The 13,530-nt window shown below is 42.1% G+C and overlaps 1 protein-coding gene across 1 annotated transcript in view; it reads right to left on the reverse strand.

Moving 5' to 3' along the window:
- Positions 1-13,530, reverse strand: part of XKR5 (XK related 5) — a 32,978-nt gene that overhangs the window by 12,069 nt on the left and 7,379 nt on the right. Inside the window, exons 3-5 of the mRNA XM_004390822.3 lie at positions 5,117-5,301; positions 2,828-3,037; positions 1,022-1,191 (exon numbers count right to left, since the gene is read on the reverse strand). Of these exons, the coding sequence (XP_004390879.1) occupies positions 1,022-1,191; positions 2,828-3,037; positions 5,117-5,301 (565 nt within the window). The remainder of the gene's footprint in view (positions 1-1,021; positions 1,192-2,827; positions 3,038-5,116; positions 5,302-13,530) is intronic.

The raw sequence follows: 13,530 nt of genomic DNA on the forward strand, positions 1-13,530 counted from the left end.
CGAAACTTATTGTTATTCACCCAAAGCCCATTGTTCTGTTATTTGCTTCACTGCTTGCTGTATTGACTATAAGATAAACTCCTGGGACTGAAGCCGGGGTCGACTCCTCAGAGTGACCCTCCTTGGCCCCACTTCTTTGTAAGAGTTGTGGCATTGGTCACTATCTCCGCCGCCCCGACAACCGTCGCTGCTGCGACACTATCAGGCAGTTCTACTCTGTCCTATAGGGTCGCTATGAGTCGGAATCAACTCAATGGCAACAGGTTTGGTTTTTGTTTTTTTTATTCCTAAGGTACTGATGAAAAAACTGGCTCAGAGAGTTTAAATTCCTGGCCTAGGTCTCATGGTTAGTAATTGGCAAAACAGGGGTCCTAATGCAACCTTGTCTGACTCCAAAATCTTCTCTTAACCCCATGGCTCTATCTTCTCTCCTTTGCCCTTTGAGGTCCAGCTCAAATTCCTCTTTCCAGTCAAGTGTCTCTGATCATCCCAACAGGAAGTGATGCAGACAGGTGCTCTTTTGAGCTCCAAACATTTTCTCTCTCCTAGCATCTACCCAGGTTCTGCCTTGTGTTTTGGTTATTTGGGTGCAGAGTTTATCTCCCCAAGTGGACTAGAAGCAACCTGAAGACAGACATTATGTCATCTTTGTGTTTTTTATACTATCTAGGACAATGCCTTAAACTCAGTAATACTTAAAATACTGAGTTAACATGGACATTGTGTATATGATGTAATATATAGTTGAATTATATTTATCAGATGGTCTGGTGTAGAGTGGCTAAAAAAAAAACATCAAATATGCTAAAGTTATTACCACAATGACTAAGTAACAACTGGATGTCAGCTTACTGTTTTCAGAGCCTGTCATCTCTGTTCAAGATGATAATTCCTTTTAGAATTTTCCCTAAAACTAAGCTATTCCTTTTTAAATGGATATGCATGCACAAGTGTACACACACACATGCACACAACAGGTACATTAAAAGTTAACTTAAAAAAAGCCCTCATAGTCACTTGCCATGTAGAATGTGACCATCCTATTTCTGGAAGGGCTGTCCCAGAAGTTAAGGTAGCAGAAGATGTACACAGCCCCAACGAGCAGGTTGAACAGCCTCCAGTGGCAGGTGCTGTCGACGATGTCACTCTGCTGCGCCACGAGCCAGAACGTCATCATCAGCCAGTGGGCACCTGGGAAGAGGCCAGGCCAGCGGAAGTGAGGGTCCCTGCGAGGAGACCCAGAAGGGCGAGCCAGGCAAGGAGACAGACACCAGAGCTTCCTGACACAGTCCTCTCTGCTCTGACCACCCCAACTCAGAATCCTGACCAAGAAGAGAGACTGAAACCCAGGAGAGATCTGAGGGCCCTAGAAAACCAACACATTTTGTCTTTACAATATATTATCTCATTTGATCCTCATGAAGGGTCTTCTACCTAATTTAGATGAGAAAACAAAGACTCGCTTCAAGAACACTTACCAATTATTATCTACTTATCCCCTTTAACAATGTTTAAGGAGGTAGTTATGCAGCTGATTTTTCTACTCTTCAGTTGTAACTACAAGAGTTAAAAACGTCACTGGAAGGAAAGAACTCTACGTGATTGGCAGAGCAGGCGTTCTAATGCAACCTTGTCTGACTCCAAAATCTGTGCTACAATTTTTATTCCTGTATTTTAAGACAGATAATATCATACTGGAGTTAAGGCTGAATTTAAAAAAAAGAATCAACAACAACAACAAAATAGGTAATTTTGCTTTAGAAGCACACTTTCTTTCAAAAATTCTCTTTTCTGCCAAGAAATGCATTAACGTTTACACTAGGCCTAAGGTTTAAATATTTCTCAACTTCTCCAGTTCTCTTAAAACAGGAGTACACTGTTCCTTCTGTGGAGTGCATTCCCTGCTGACCAAAAAGAGTGCCCTCCTTGGCAAAGGCCCACAGGCTCCATTCAGTTGTCCTGCACAGTCAGGCTGACTCTGTCGCCACCATTCATGTCTGTGTGCTGCCAAGCTGAGGGCAGAGGGAGGGTTTTGGTTCACTGAAGATGTTCTGTTGGAAACAGAGAGGGTGTCATACAGTCTGCATTTAAACGAAATGGTGAACTTTTGTAGACTATGAGCGATATCACAGTATCTACTGTATATTTTTGCTTTGGGTCAGGGCAAGTGGGACCTTAGACTTCCCTCCTGTTCGGGTGACAGTTTTTCTAAAGAGAAGATTTCAGTCCATTATACAGAAAACTTGGCCCTGTACTGAGGAGTCCTTACAGCAACCACAGCTATACTCTAGACTTAGCTGGGACTTCTGAGGGCTGGACAGCTAAGCTCTGGAATCTTATCTCCAAAGACAGACACGATGAATTCCTTCCCTCTCTGTACACTCATGGCGAGCTGCAGTCTATTGCTCCTTCCTCATGAATCTGGGCTGGCCAGTGACTGCTTTGACCAGCAGAATATGGTAGAAGCGATGCTGTGCAAGTTCTGGACCTATCTTTTAAGAGGATTGGCAGTTTCCACTTAATTTCCCTTGGAGTCTTCAGCTCCCATGTATGAAGTCCAGGCCACTTTGCTGAAGAGAAAGGCCACTGATGTGTCGTACATATGAGTGAAGAAGGCTTCTTTTATGTCCAGCCCAGTCGAGCTTCCCTATGAATCCAGACCCCCGCTATCCTGCTGCAACCACATGAGGTACTCCAAGTGAAAACCACTCTGCTAAGTCTGGTCAGCCCCAGAACTAGGGAGATCATATATGGTTATTTTAAGTCCTTAAATTTTGGGGTGCTTTTTTATACAGCGATAAGTAACCAGAACATAAGCTTGGCTTACCTCCAACTACCAAAACCCAAACGTTGTAAGCTTTGTAAAACAGAACCAGACTCAGGACGCGAGTTCCCAACATGCCCATCCTCCAGAGTTGCTGGCAGAAGAGGGCAGCCCATGGCATGGAGAGGTGTCCTGGCTTCAGGAAGCCCATGAAACGAGCATAGGACACCAGGGCCCAAGACAGTGAGGACCAGGAGAGCAGAGCACTTACACCTGGAAGTGAAGTAGACAGACAACAGTATTCTCTTAATGTTTCAAATCAACAGCACCACATGAAGATTCATTTATGAAATTTCTTTTGTGGGACATCTAATTCCTTATTAAACCTGACTTCACATGGAGTGTCCCTAACCAAGCACATTCACCTGTGGAAACATAAAAATTCTATGTACAATACACGTGTATATACAGAAAGAAATGGGGACTACTGCATAACGTAGTAGATGCTCTTCCCCAACAAAGGCACTTCCTTTCTATGGAGGGCAGGGACATTGCCTAGATGGTATCAGAGAACAGAGGATTATTTTCAAGGCTTGAGAGCTAATGTAAATTGTTCTGCTGGGTTTTTGACTTGCTTGGTGCCCATTATTCCTTCTTTTCCTCCAATTTCTCCCATTTGTAATTGAAATGTCTACTTTGTGCCTATTCCACCATTGTACTTTGGAAGCAGATAACTTGTATGAAGAGGAATTTTGCCCCAGGATGGAATTTGGACTTGGAGTTGATTTAAGACTCTTGGGACCATATGATGGGGTGAAAGTGTTTTACATGTGGCAAAGACATGAATTCTCAGTAGAATGTCATGGATTGAACTATGTCCTCCCATATTATGTGTCAAGATTCCCAGTATTGTGTGGTTGTCTTCCATTTTGTAATCTGATGTGATTATCCTCTGTGTTGTAAATTCTAGCCTCTATGCCTGTGGTTATGATCCTATTTGGGAGTGAGCCGTCTGTTATTTAATGAGGCAGGACACAATCTACAGGATTAGGTTATGTTGAGTCAATCTGTTTTGAGACATAAAAGACAGAAATGTGCAGAGGGAGGGGGACCTCATTACCACCAAGCAAGAAGAGCCAGGAGCAGAGTACATCCTTTGGACCTGAGGTCCCTGTGCTGAGAAACTCCTAGATCCAGGAGAAGACTGATGACAAGGACCCTCCCCCAGAGCTGACAGAGAGGGAAAGCCTTCCCATGGTGCTGGCACCCTGAATTGGGACTTCTAGCCTTCTAAACTGTGAGAGAAATTTCTCTTTGTTAAAGCCATCCACTCGTGGTATTTCTATTATAGCAGCACTAGATAACCAAGACTGTATTATATCCCAAATACACCTTATTGTTCAATCCATATGAAGGAGGCTGAATAAAAGAAATAAAACCAGACTATCAAATTGTATTTGGTGCTTTGATAAAGATGGATGGAGGTGCAGGAAAGTCACACCTTTTAAGCTTTAAACCTATGCAAATACAAATGTGGACACTCAGCAAACAGAGAAGAGAACAGAAGAGATAAGGAGGGGAGGGGAAGTGAGAACAAGGGAAGGGAGGGGAGGAGAAAGGAAGGAAGGGGAGTGCAGGGGTAGAGAAGAGAAGAGAAGAGAAGAGAAGAGAAGAGAAGAGAAGAGAAGAGAAGAGAAGAGAAGAGAAGAGAAGCAAGAAGCAATTGAGGAAAAGAGAACAAGAATGAGTGAGAGCTGGAAACATTTTCAGGGCCCGAGTTCTTTTCAGTTTCCACATGGCTCTCGGGGTGTAAGCCTCCAGCTGAGTTGTTAGTCTAGTGTAAAGATACAGGAAAAACTGCAGCGGGATGACAACTTCCCAAGGTATTTGCAAGGGTAATTCCAGCTATATACACTTTCTATCCTGTGGACAAACTTCAGAACCTAAACTCCATGAAAGAAGCAACTCTTTGTGAGCTAAACTCCCCAAACAAAAGCCCACTGTAAACATCACAGTGTGCTAGTAAGCTGTTTATTGTTGTTATCAGTTGTCAAGTTGATTCTGACTCACAGTAACTCCATGTGTGCAGACTAGAACTGCTCTACAGAGTTTTCAAGGCTGTGACCTTTTGGAAGCAGCTTGCTAGGCCTGTGTTCCGAGGCACCTCTGGGTGGGTTCCAACCACAAACCTTCAGCTAATAGTCAAGTGCTTAATCATCTGCACCACCCAGGGACACCCCTAATTCTGCCAAGCAGGGAGAATCTTAGATTGGGATTTTTCTGAATAAGGAATGTGTTTCTGTCCCGCTTGGGAAGTTGCTCTGTCTGGGCTCCATGGTGAAAGCTACTCACCTGGCACAATATCTGTGAAGTCAGAGGCTAGAAAAACATATGTTTGAAGCAGCAGGTAGGGCCCAGTCTGAAGCAGGGCTTCCAAGAGCCGGAGGGCCGACAGGTCAGCCTCCTGCAGCAGCAGCTGGCCCAGGCAGGGGGCCTCCCATTTCTTAGACAGAGCAGCTGATGCAGTGTCCCAGTGCCTACAAAAAGCAATGGGTTCCATGATCCTGAGCGAGACTACAAACAGCTTCAACAGGACATCCTCCTTTTCCTGTCTTATCATTGAAAGACTGTAACATTCTTAAGAATAACTTATGAATATGCTAGATTCCAGAGTCACCAATTAGGCTATTACCAAGCTCCTATTCCAAGCCAAAGACTTCAGTTCCAGTGTAAGTGTCCTAAAGTCATGGAGCAGTATGTAATCCTCCTCAGCAGGGTACAGACAGCGGGCCCACACTCTACTCAGTCTTGGAAGAGGCAGGGGAGGGGCAGGCTGGGAGTCTATACTGGACAGGTTTGGTGGGGGCTCCCTCCAATCTGCAGCTGCAGTGGGCAAAGGAACCCAGGCTGACAACCCTACAGGGCTTGGTGCCAACCCGCTTCTCTCACCTCGGGACCTCTTTGGGTTTGTGATTAATTCATTCAACAAATGTAGGTTTCAAAGTACTGTCTGTAGTGATCTCTGTAGAGGATAAAGAGATGAAACAAACTCCAGTCCTTGTTCTCATACAGTGTAGAATTTTGTATGCCAACTGGGCCACGCAGGAGGGCAGAATGGAGGCTTCACCGCACAAGGCAAGACGCTAAGGTAGTTGGAGTGTAACGCGCAGGTGGAGGGGCGGACATGGTCCCAGCAAGGTACTTTAAACTTACTGCCGCCCAGTCAATTCTGACTCACAGTGACCCTGCAGGACAGACGGGAACTTTCCCATAGGGTTTCCAAGGCTACAAGCTTTACGGAAGCAGAATGCCCCATCTTTCTCCCATGGAGCCGCTAGTGGGTTTGAATCTCTGACCTTCTGGTTAGCAGCCAAATGCTTAACCACTGTGCCACCAGGGCTCTTTATCAAGGTACTTTAGGCCCTGAAATTCAGGATTATGGGTTTGTATTTTGCTTTAAAATAATGAATTTGGTAGAGGTATGTGTGCTGTTTAGGAATATGAGATGAATTTGTGTGTGTGTGTGTGTGTGTGTGTGTATACAGGGGACAGGAATATCAGGAAGAAAGCTAAAAATTCAAGCAATAACTACACAGGTTTGAGTTAGGAAGGGTTATTAGAAATGGAAGGGAGCAGATGCAGGAAATATCAGGGGAAGGAGATTAGGACTTGATGACTCATAAGGGGAGACAGGGAGGAGTTACAGGTGACTCTGAGGTTTTAAGTTTAAATGACTTAGAAAATGGTGATGCTACTGACAGAAATAAGCGAGTTGAGGGGGTGCTGAATTGGTGAGGGAGAATATGAATTTCCTTCAGAAGTGAGGAACCTGAGGGTTAGTGGAACACCTACATAGAGAAGTTTGGAGCTTTCATGATGAATTAGGACTCACTGACAGAGAGGCAATAGTTGTAGTAGAGGGAGTAGACATGGCTAGGGGTGCCTATGGGGAGACAGCAGAGGGCCAAGGACAGAAGCTGGGAGAATATTCATGGATAGGGACCTGGGTGAGAAAGTGAAGCCAGCAAAAAGTGGCTGGAGGTAGAGAACCGAGCAGTGAGGAGTTGTAAGTTTTGAGTTACTGTAAGGTAGTAAGTTTTGAAAATGATGGAGTGCTGAAACAAGGTTGAAGCAGATGAAGAATAACAAGAGGCTATTGGGTTTGGAGATGGCCAATTGTGACCTTCAAGTGTTAGGTTAAGAAGGCATATCAAAAGGAGGTAAGGCTTACAGAGGTGGTAAGCAGGAAACAGAGAAGACGCTCAAGAATTGTGTATAACAGGCTGCCCAGGGCCTTAGTGGATTCATTAGCTCACCCCAGTTGGGATCTAGAGTCTAGGAAAAGGACTCAAATCCAGGAGAGAGAAGTTAGGAAATGTTATTCCATTCTTTTTACCATAAACCCATCTAGAAATCTTTTTCTGATACTCTCCTTTTAGGAAAGCTATCTAGAAGGTAACATGGATCACCATTCTACATGATCTGAAGAGTTGGTAGAATATATCCTGACATTTGCGTATGAGAATGATACCACTGTGGACTTTGAGTTTCCATAACAAATTTCTCCCTCATCCATCAGTCTTCTCCCTTGGTCTACTCCTCAGCAGGTACAAGGGTAATTACTACACCAGATTCAAATTGCTGACCTTTCGGTTAGCAGCCAAAGCGCTTAACCGCTGTGCCACCAGGGCTTCACAGGAGGGATAATAGTCCCCAAAAAATCCATTTAGTACTGTGAATTTCTTTGCCTTGTACAAGTTAAAAGAAATTAGAAGTCATTTTAATTTGCCAACTACCAACTCAAAGATGGATACGACTTTAAGGCCACCTAGTGAAGTGCCATTTAAGGACTCCCCTAGAGACTCTGACTCTACAGAGGACAAGCTTGATATTTCTACATCCAGAGCTGAAGGCGGTGCTGACGCTTTACTCATGATGTTGAAGGCCTAAGAAAGATGCTTAAAGAAAGCAATTTCTTTTTTCATCATTTGGAATCACAGAATGAGTTGACTTCTTAGTGAGTGTTTGAAGCCATGATTTCTGACACAACCTTAATGTTAAAAAAAAAAAAGAACAGCTTCATCCACTCTGAGACCAGAAGAACTAGATGGTGCCCAGCTACCAGTATTGGCCATTCTGATCAGGCCCACATTAGTGGACCTGATAGAATGGGAGAAAAACATGGAACAGAACCTCAAATTTCTAAAAAACAAGAAAACTCAGATTTACTGGACCAGTTGAGATTCGAGGACTCGTAGCCCCTGAGGTCACCTTTTGCTAAATAAGAGACTGGCTCACAAAATAAACACTACCACTTATGAGTACTGTGTTTCTTTAAAAAATCATCCATATGAAACCAAATGGTCAGCAATTACTTTAAAACAAAGTTGAGAATGTGAGGGGACAGGGAAACTAGATCAATGGAAATGGAACAACCAGAATGGAAATACTGAGTATGTTCACACATTCTGAAGAATGTAAATAATGTCACTGAACAATTTGTGTAGAAATTGTTGAATGGGAACCTAAACTGCTGTGTAAACCTTTACTGAAAAGATAACAAAATATTTTTAAAAAAATGAAGCCAAAAAAGATAAGCATAAGGGTAGGCATTGTTTTCCTTTCGCTCTTGAATCATTTGTTATCAATAGGTGACAGTTCCCTTTTCCTACTCACCCAGAAAGCTTCATCTGTTCAATGTGCATTTTTAGTGAATTTTTACCACCTGCTAGAGACTACAGAAAAAGCAAGAGAAATTAAAGGTGTTCTCTAGAAGCCTCAGATCCAGCTGTAGAAAGAGAACATACACATGTGAAAAGTTTAAGTGGAAGAAAGAAGTATCAGAATGAATTGCTTGGGTGGGTGGGATAAAAGTCCTGGGGAGAGAGAATGGCATGGTCAGGAAAGCTCCCTGGAAAAAGAGGGATGAGTGAGCTTTGGATAGGTAGACAGAAGAGTATCTAAGAGGAAGTAAAGCATAAGTCTGATTGGGATTGGTGGGATAAGGAACAAGATCATTGAATGGCTGGTCCATGTCTGAGAACAGTGAAAATTTGAATGGAACGTAAGGCTGGGGGCAGGAGTAAAAGGCTCAGTGGTTAAAGCGATCCCCTGCTAACTGAAAGGTCAGCAGTTCGAAAACACCAGTGGCTCCGAGGGAGAAAGATGTGACAGTCAGCTTCCAAAGAGATTTACAGCTTTGGAAACCCTCTGGGGTCACTATGAGTCAGAACTGATTTGATGGCAGTGGGTAAGATGTAGTTGAGTAGTTGGATTTCCCTTGTAAGAAATGGAGAACCAATGAGAACATGACTAACCCGGTTCTAGTGTATGGGACCTATTACAGAAGGAGGAATACAGGCTGAGACCACTGGGAAGCTATTGGGGGAGCCCAGGTGAAAGATGGAAAGTAGTAGGGGGGAGAAGCGAGAATGGGAAGTAAGAAGCATTCAGTTGGTCACTAACTCCTGTTAGATTCGTCCTCTAAATCTGTCCTCATGGTCTCTGCCTTATTTCAGGCCCTTATCATCTCCTGTCAGGATTTCTGGCTGCCTTCCTGGCCTTTGGTCTCTCCTCACTCCTTTCCATTTACTTTAGTATCTCTGGAGTGCTCTCTCTAAGGCCCAAATTTGACTGTATTACTCCTTTGCTTAAATCCTTCTTATGAGTCTCCAATATCTGGAGGATAAAATCCAAATTTTTTTACCTAGCATACAAGTTCCTTCACAATCATGCCCAATTTATCTTCTACCACATTCCTCTCATCTAGAAAATTCTTTCTTATACTCATAGTACAACAAACTTCTCAAAGTTTCCCAAAACGTTTCTGTCATGCGTTTCATGCCTTTCCACAAGCTGCTGCTGTTTCCTGTGTCAGAAATGTCTCTCCCATCCTCATGCTTATTAAAATCCAGCTCATCCTTCAAGCCTTGGGCTCAAGAGCTCATGTATCAGGACGAGACTCTCCAGTGCAATGGTTCTGCAATTTAAGTGTGCATCAGAATCACATGGATGGCTGTTGTTTTTGTTCATTTTGTTTTTCATAATTTATTTATTTTTGTTGTTGTTATTGAGAATGTACACAGCAAAACATACACCAGTTCAACAGTTTCTACATGTACAGTTCAGCAACACTGATTGCATTCTTCTAGTTGTTAAACCATTTTCACCCTCCTTTTCTGAGGTTAATATAAACACAATGCTCCCCAAGTTTCCTATCTAACACTTCAGGCTGCTGTTATCAATTTGATCCCATATAAATAGTTTTTAAAAGAGCACAATGCTCATGGTAGACCTTCTTTACAAGCTAAACTAAATTTTTAAGAAGACTTCAGGGGATATTTTTGGTTTAAGGCTTAAAGATTATCTCAGGACAATAGTTTTGGGGGTTCATCCAGCCTCCATGGCTCCTGAAAGTCTAGAGTTCATGAGAATTTGAAATTATTTTCTCCATTTTCTCCTTTTGATCAGGATTCTTCTATGGAATCTTCGATCAAAATGTTCAGTAATGGTAGCCAGACACCATCCAGTTCTTCTGGTCTCATGACAAAGGAGGCAGTTGTTCATGGATGTAATTAGCCACACGTTCCATATCCTCCTATTCCTGACTCTCCTTCCTCTGTTGCTCCAGATGAACAGAGACCAATTGTTGTGTCTTAGATGGCAGCTTGCAAGCTTTTAAGACCCCAGGCACTACACAACAAAATAGGAGGTAGAAAAGAAGCACTAAACATGTTATGAGGCCAATTAACTGGGATGTCCCATCAAATCAAGACCCTGAACCTCCAAACCAAGGAACCAAATACCATGAGGTGTTTGGTTGTACATAAGTAGCCTCAGCAGCCACTCTTTTTTTTTTTTGTCATTGTTGTAAAAATATCACACAACTTTTGCCAATTCAACTTTTTACAGGTGTACAATCTACTGACAGCATTTACAATAAATAATAGGCTGTGCAACTCTACCTTTAATCAATCTGATCTTTCCATCACTGTTAACCCCCTGCCCCCCAGCCCCTCTATTACCCAACTAAGAAACTGGTCTCTATCCATTTGCCTTGCCTTTTTATATAAGTGAGGTCATATAATATTTGTCCTTCTATGATTGGCTTATTTCACTCAGCATAATCTTCAAGCTCCACCCATATTTGTAGCATGTATCAAGACTTCATTTCTCCTACTGGCTGAATAGTATTCCATTGTATCTACGTACCACATTTTGTTTATTCATTCATCTGTTGATGGGCATTTAGGTTGCTTCCACCTTTTGGCTATTGTGAATAATGCTGTAATGAACACTGGTGTATACTAGTCTCTGTTTGAGTCTCTGCTTTCAAGTCTTTTGGGTATATACCTAGGAGTGGAATTGCTGGGTCATATGGTAGTTCTATTTTTAGTTTTTTGAGGAACCACCAAACTGTTTTCCACAATGGCTGTACCATTTTGCATTCCCACCAGCAATGGACAAAGGTTCCAGTTTCCTCACATCTTCACCAACATTTTTTTTTTTTTTAAATCTTAGCCATCCTAGTGGGAGTGAAATGGTATCTCATTGTGGTTTTGATTTGCATCTTTCTGCTGGCTAATGACGTTGAGCTTCTTTTCATGTGTTTGGTGGCCATGTGAACGTTCTCTTTGGTGAAATGTCTATTCAAGTCTTTTGCCCATTTTATGATTGGGTTATTTGTTTTTTTGTTGTTAAACTGTCAAAGTTTTATATATATTTTGGTTAGGGTTAGGGTTAGATCAGATATATGGTTTCTGAAGATATTCTCCCCACAGGTAGCTTGTCTTTTCACTTTTTTGGTAAAGTCTTTTGATGAACAAAAGTTTTTAATTTTCATGAGGACTCATTTATTTATTTTGTCTTTTGCTGTTTGTGCTTTTGTTATTATATTAGATAATCTACTGTTAAAAGCTAGGTCCAACAGTGTTGCTCCTGCATCTTCTTGTAAGAATTTCATGTTTTTTGTTTGCACATTTAGATCTAGTTATCTAATGCTGCTGTAACAGAAATACCACAAGTGGAAAGTGTTAACAAACAGAAATTTATTCTCTCACAGTTTAGGAGGCTTGAAGTCCAAATTCAGGGCGCCAGCTATAGGAGAAGGCTTTCTCTCTCTGTCAGCTCTGGAGGAAGGGCCTTGTCATCAATCTTCTCCTGATCTAGGAGCTTCTCAGTGCAGTGACCCCAGGTCCAAAGGACACATTCTACTCCTAGTGCCTCTTTCTTGGTGGTATGAGGTCCCTCGCCTCTCTGCTCACTTCTCTCTTTTATATCTCAAAAGAGATTGACTCAAGATACAACCTAATCCTGTAGATTGTATCCTGCCTCATTAACATCATAGAGGCTAGGATTTATAACACATAGGTAATTACATCAGATCACAAAATGAAGGACAACCAAACAATACTGGGAATCATGGCCTAGCCAAGTTGACATACATTTTGGGGGGACATAATTCATCCATAATAAGGTCCTTCATCCATTTTGAATTTGTTTTTGTGTATGGTGTGAGGCATGAGTCCTGTTTCATTTTTCTCCATATGAAAATTCAATTTTCCCAGCACCATTTACTGAAGAGACTCTTCTTTCCCCATTGAACAGACTTGGCACCCTTGTCAAAAATTAGTTGACCATAGATGTATAGGTTTATCTCTGGACTCTCAATTCTACTCCACTGGTCTGTGTGTCTGTTGTTATACCAGTAACAGGCTGTTTTGATTACTGTGGCTATATAATGCTTTAAAATAAGGAAGTATGAGTCTTCCTACTTTGTTCTTCTCTTTATATGTTGCTTTAGCTATTTGGGGCCTCTTGCCATTCCATATAAAGTTGAGGATTGGTTTTTCCATTTCTGTAAAGAAGGCTGTTGGAATTTTGATTGGGACTGCATTGAATCTATAGATCACTTTGGGTAGTACTGACATCGTAATAATACAGTCATGGACTGAATTGTGTCCCCCAAAAATTTCTGTCAACTTGGCTAGGCCATGCTTCCCAGTATTGTGTGATTATCCACCATTTTGTCATCTGATGTGATTTTCCTATGTGTTATAAATCCCATCCCTATGAGGTTAATGAGATTAGCGGCAGTTATGTTAATGAGGCAGGACTCAATCTACAAGATTAGGTCGTGTCTTAAGCCAATCTCTTGTGAGATATAAAAGAGAGAAGTGAGCAGAGAGACAGGGGAACCTCATACCATCAAGAAGCAAAAGCCAGGAGAACAGAATGCCCTTTGGACCCAGGGTCCCTGGGCTGAGAAGTTCCTCAGCTGGGGAAGATTGATGACAAGGACCCTCCCCCAGAGCCGACAGAGAGAGAAAGCCTTCCCCTGGATCTGGCACCCTGAATTTCGACTTCTAGCCTCCTAGACTGTGAGAGAATAATTTCTCTTTGTTAAAGCCATCTGCTTGTAGTATTTCTGTTACAGCAGCACTAGATAACTAAGACAAATACTAAAGTCTTCCGATCCATGAACATGGAACATTTTTCCATTAATTTAAGTCTTCTTTAATCTCTTTCAGCAGTGTTTTATAATTTTCATTGTATAAATCCTGCACATCTCTGGTTAGATTTATTCCTAGGTATTTTATTATCTTAGATGCTATTATAAATGGAATTGTTTCCCTAACTTCCCTTTCAGATTTCTCATTGCTGGTGTATAGAAACCCAGCTGATTTTTGTTTGTTGACTTTGTACCCTGCAACTTTGCTAAATTCCTCTGTTAGCTCTAGAAGTTTTTTTTTTTTTTTTGATTTGTT

This window comes from Trichechus manatus, unplaced genomic scaffold, assembly GCF_000243295.1.
Source record: "Trichechus manatus latirostris isolate Lorelei unplaced genomic scaffold, TriManLat1.0 scaffold00330, whole genome shotgun sequence".
Classification (NCBI taxonomy): domain Eukaryota; kingdom Metazoa; phylum Chordata; class Mammalia; order Sirenia; family Trichechidae; genus Trichechus; species Trichechus manatus.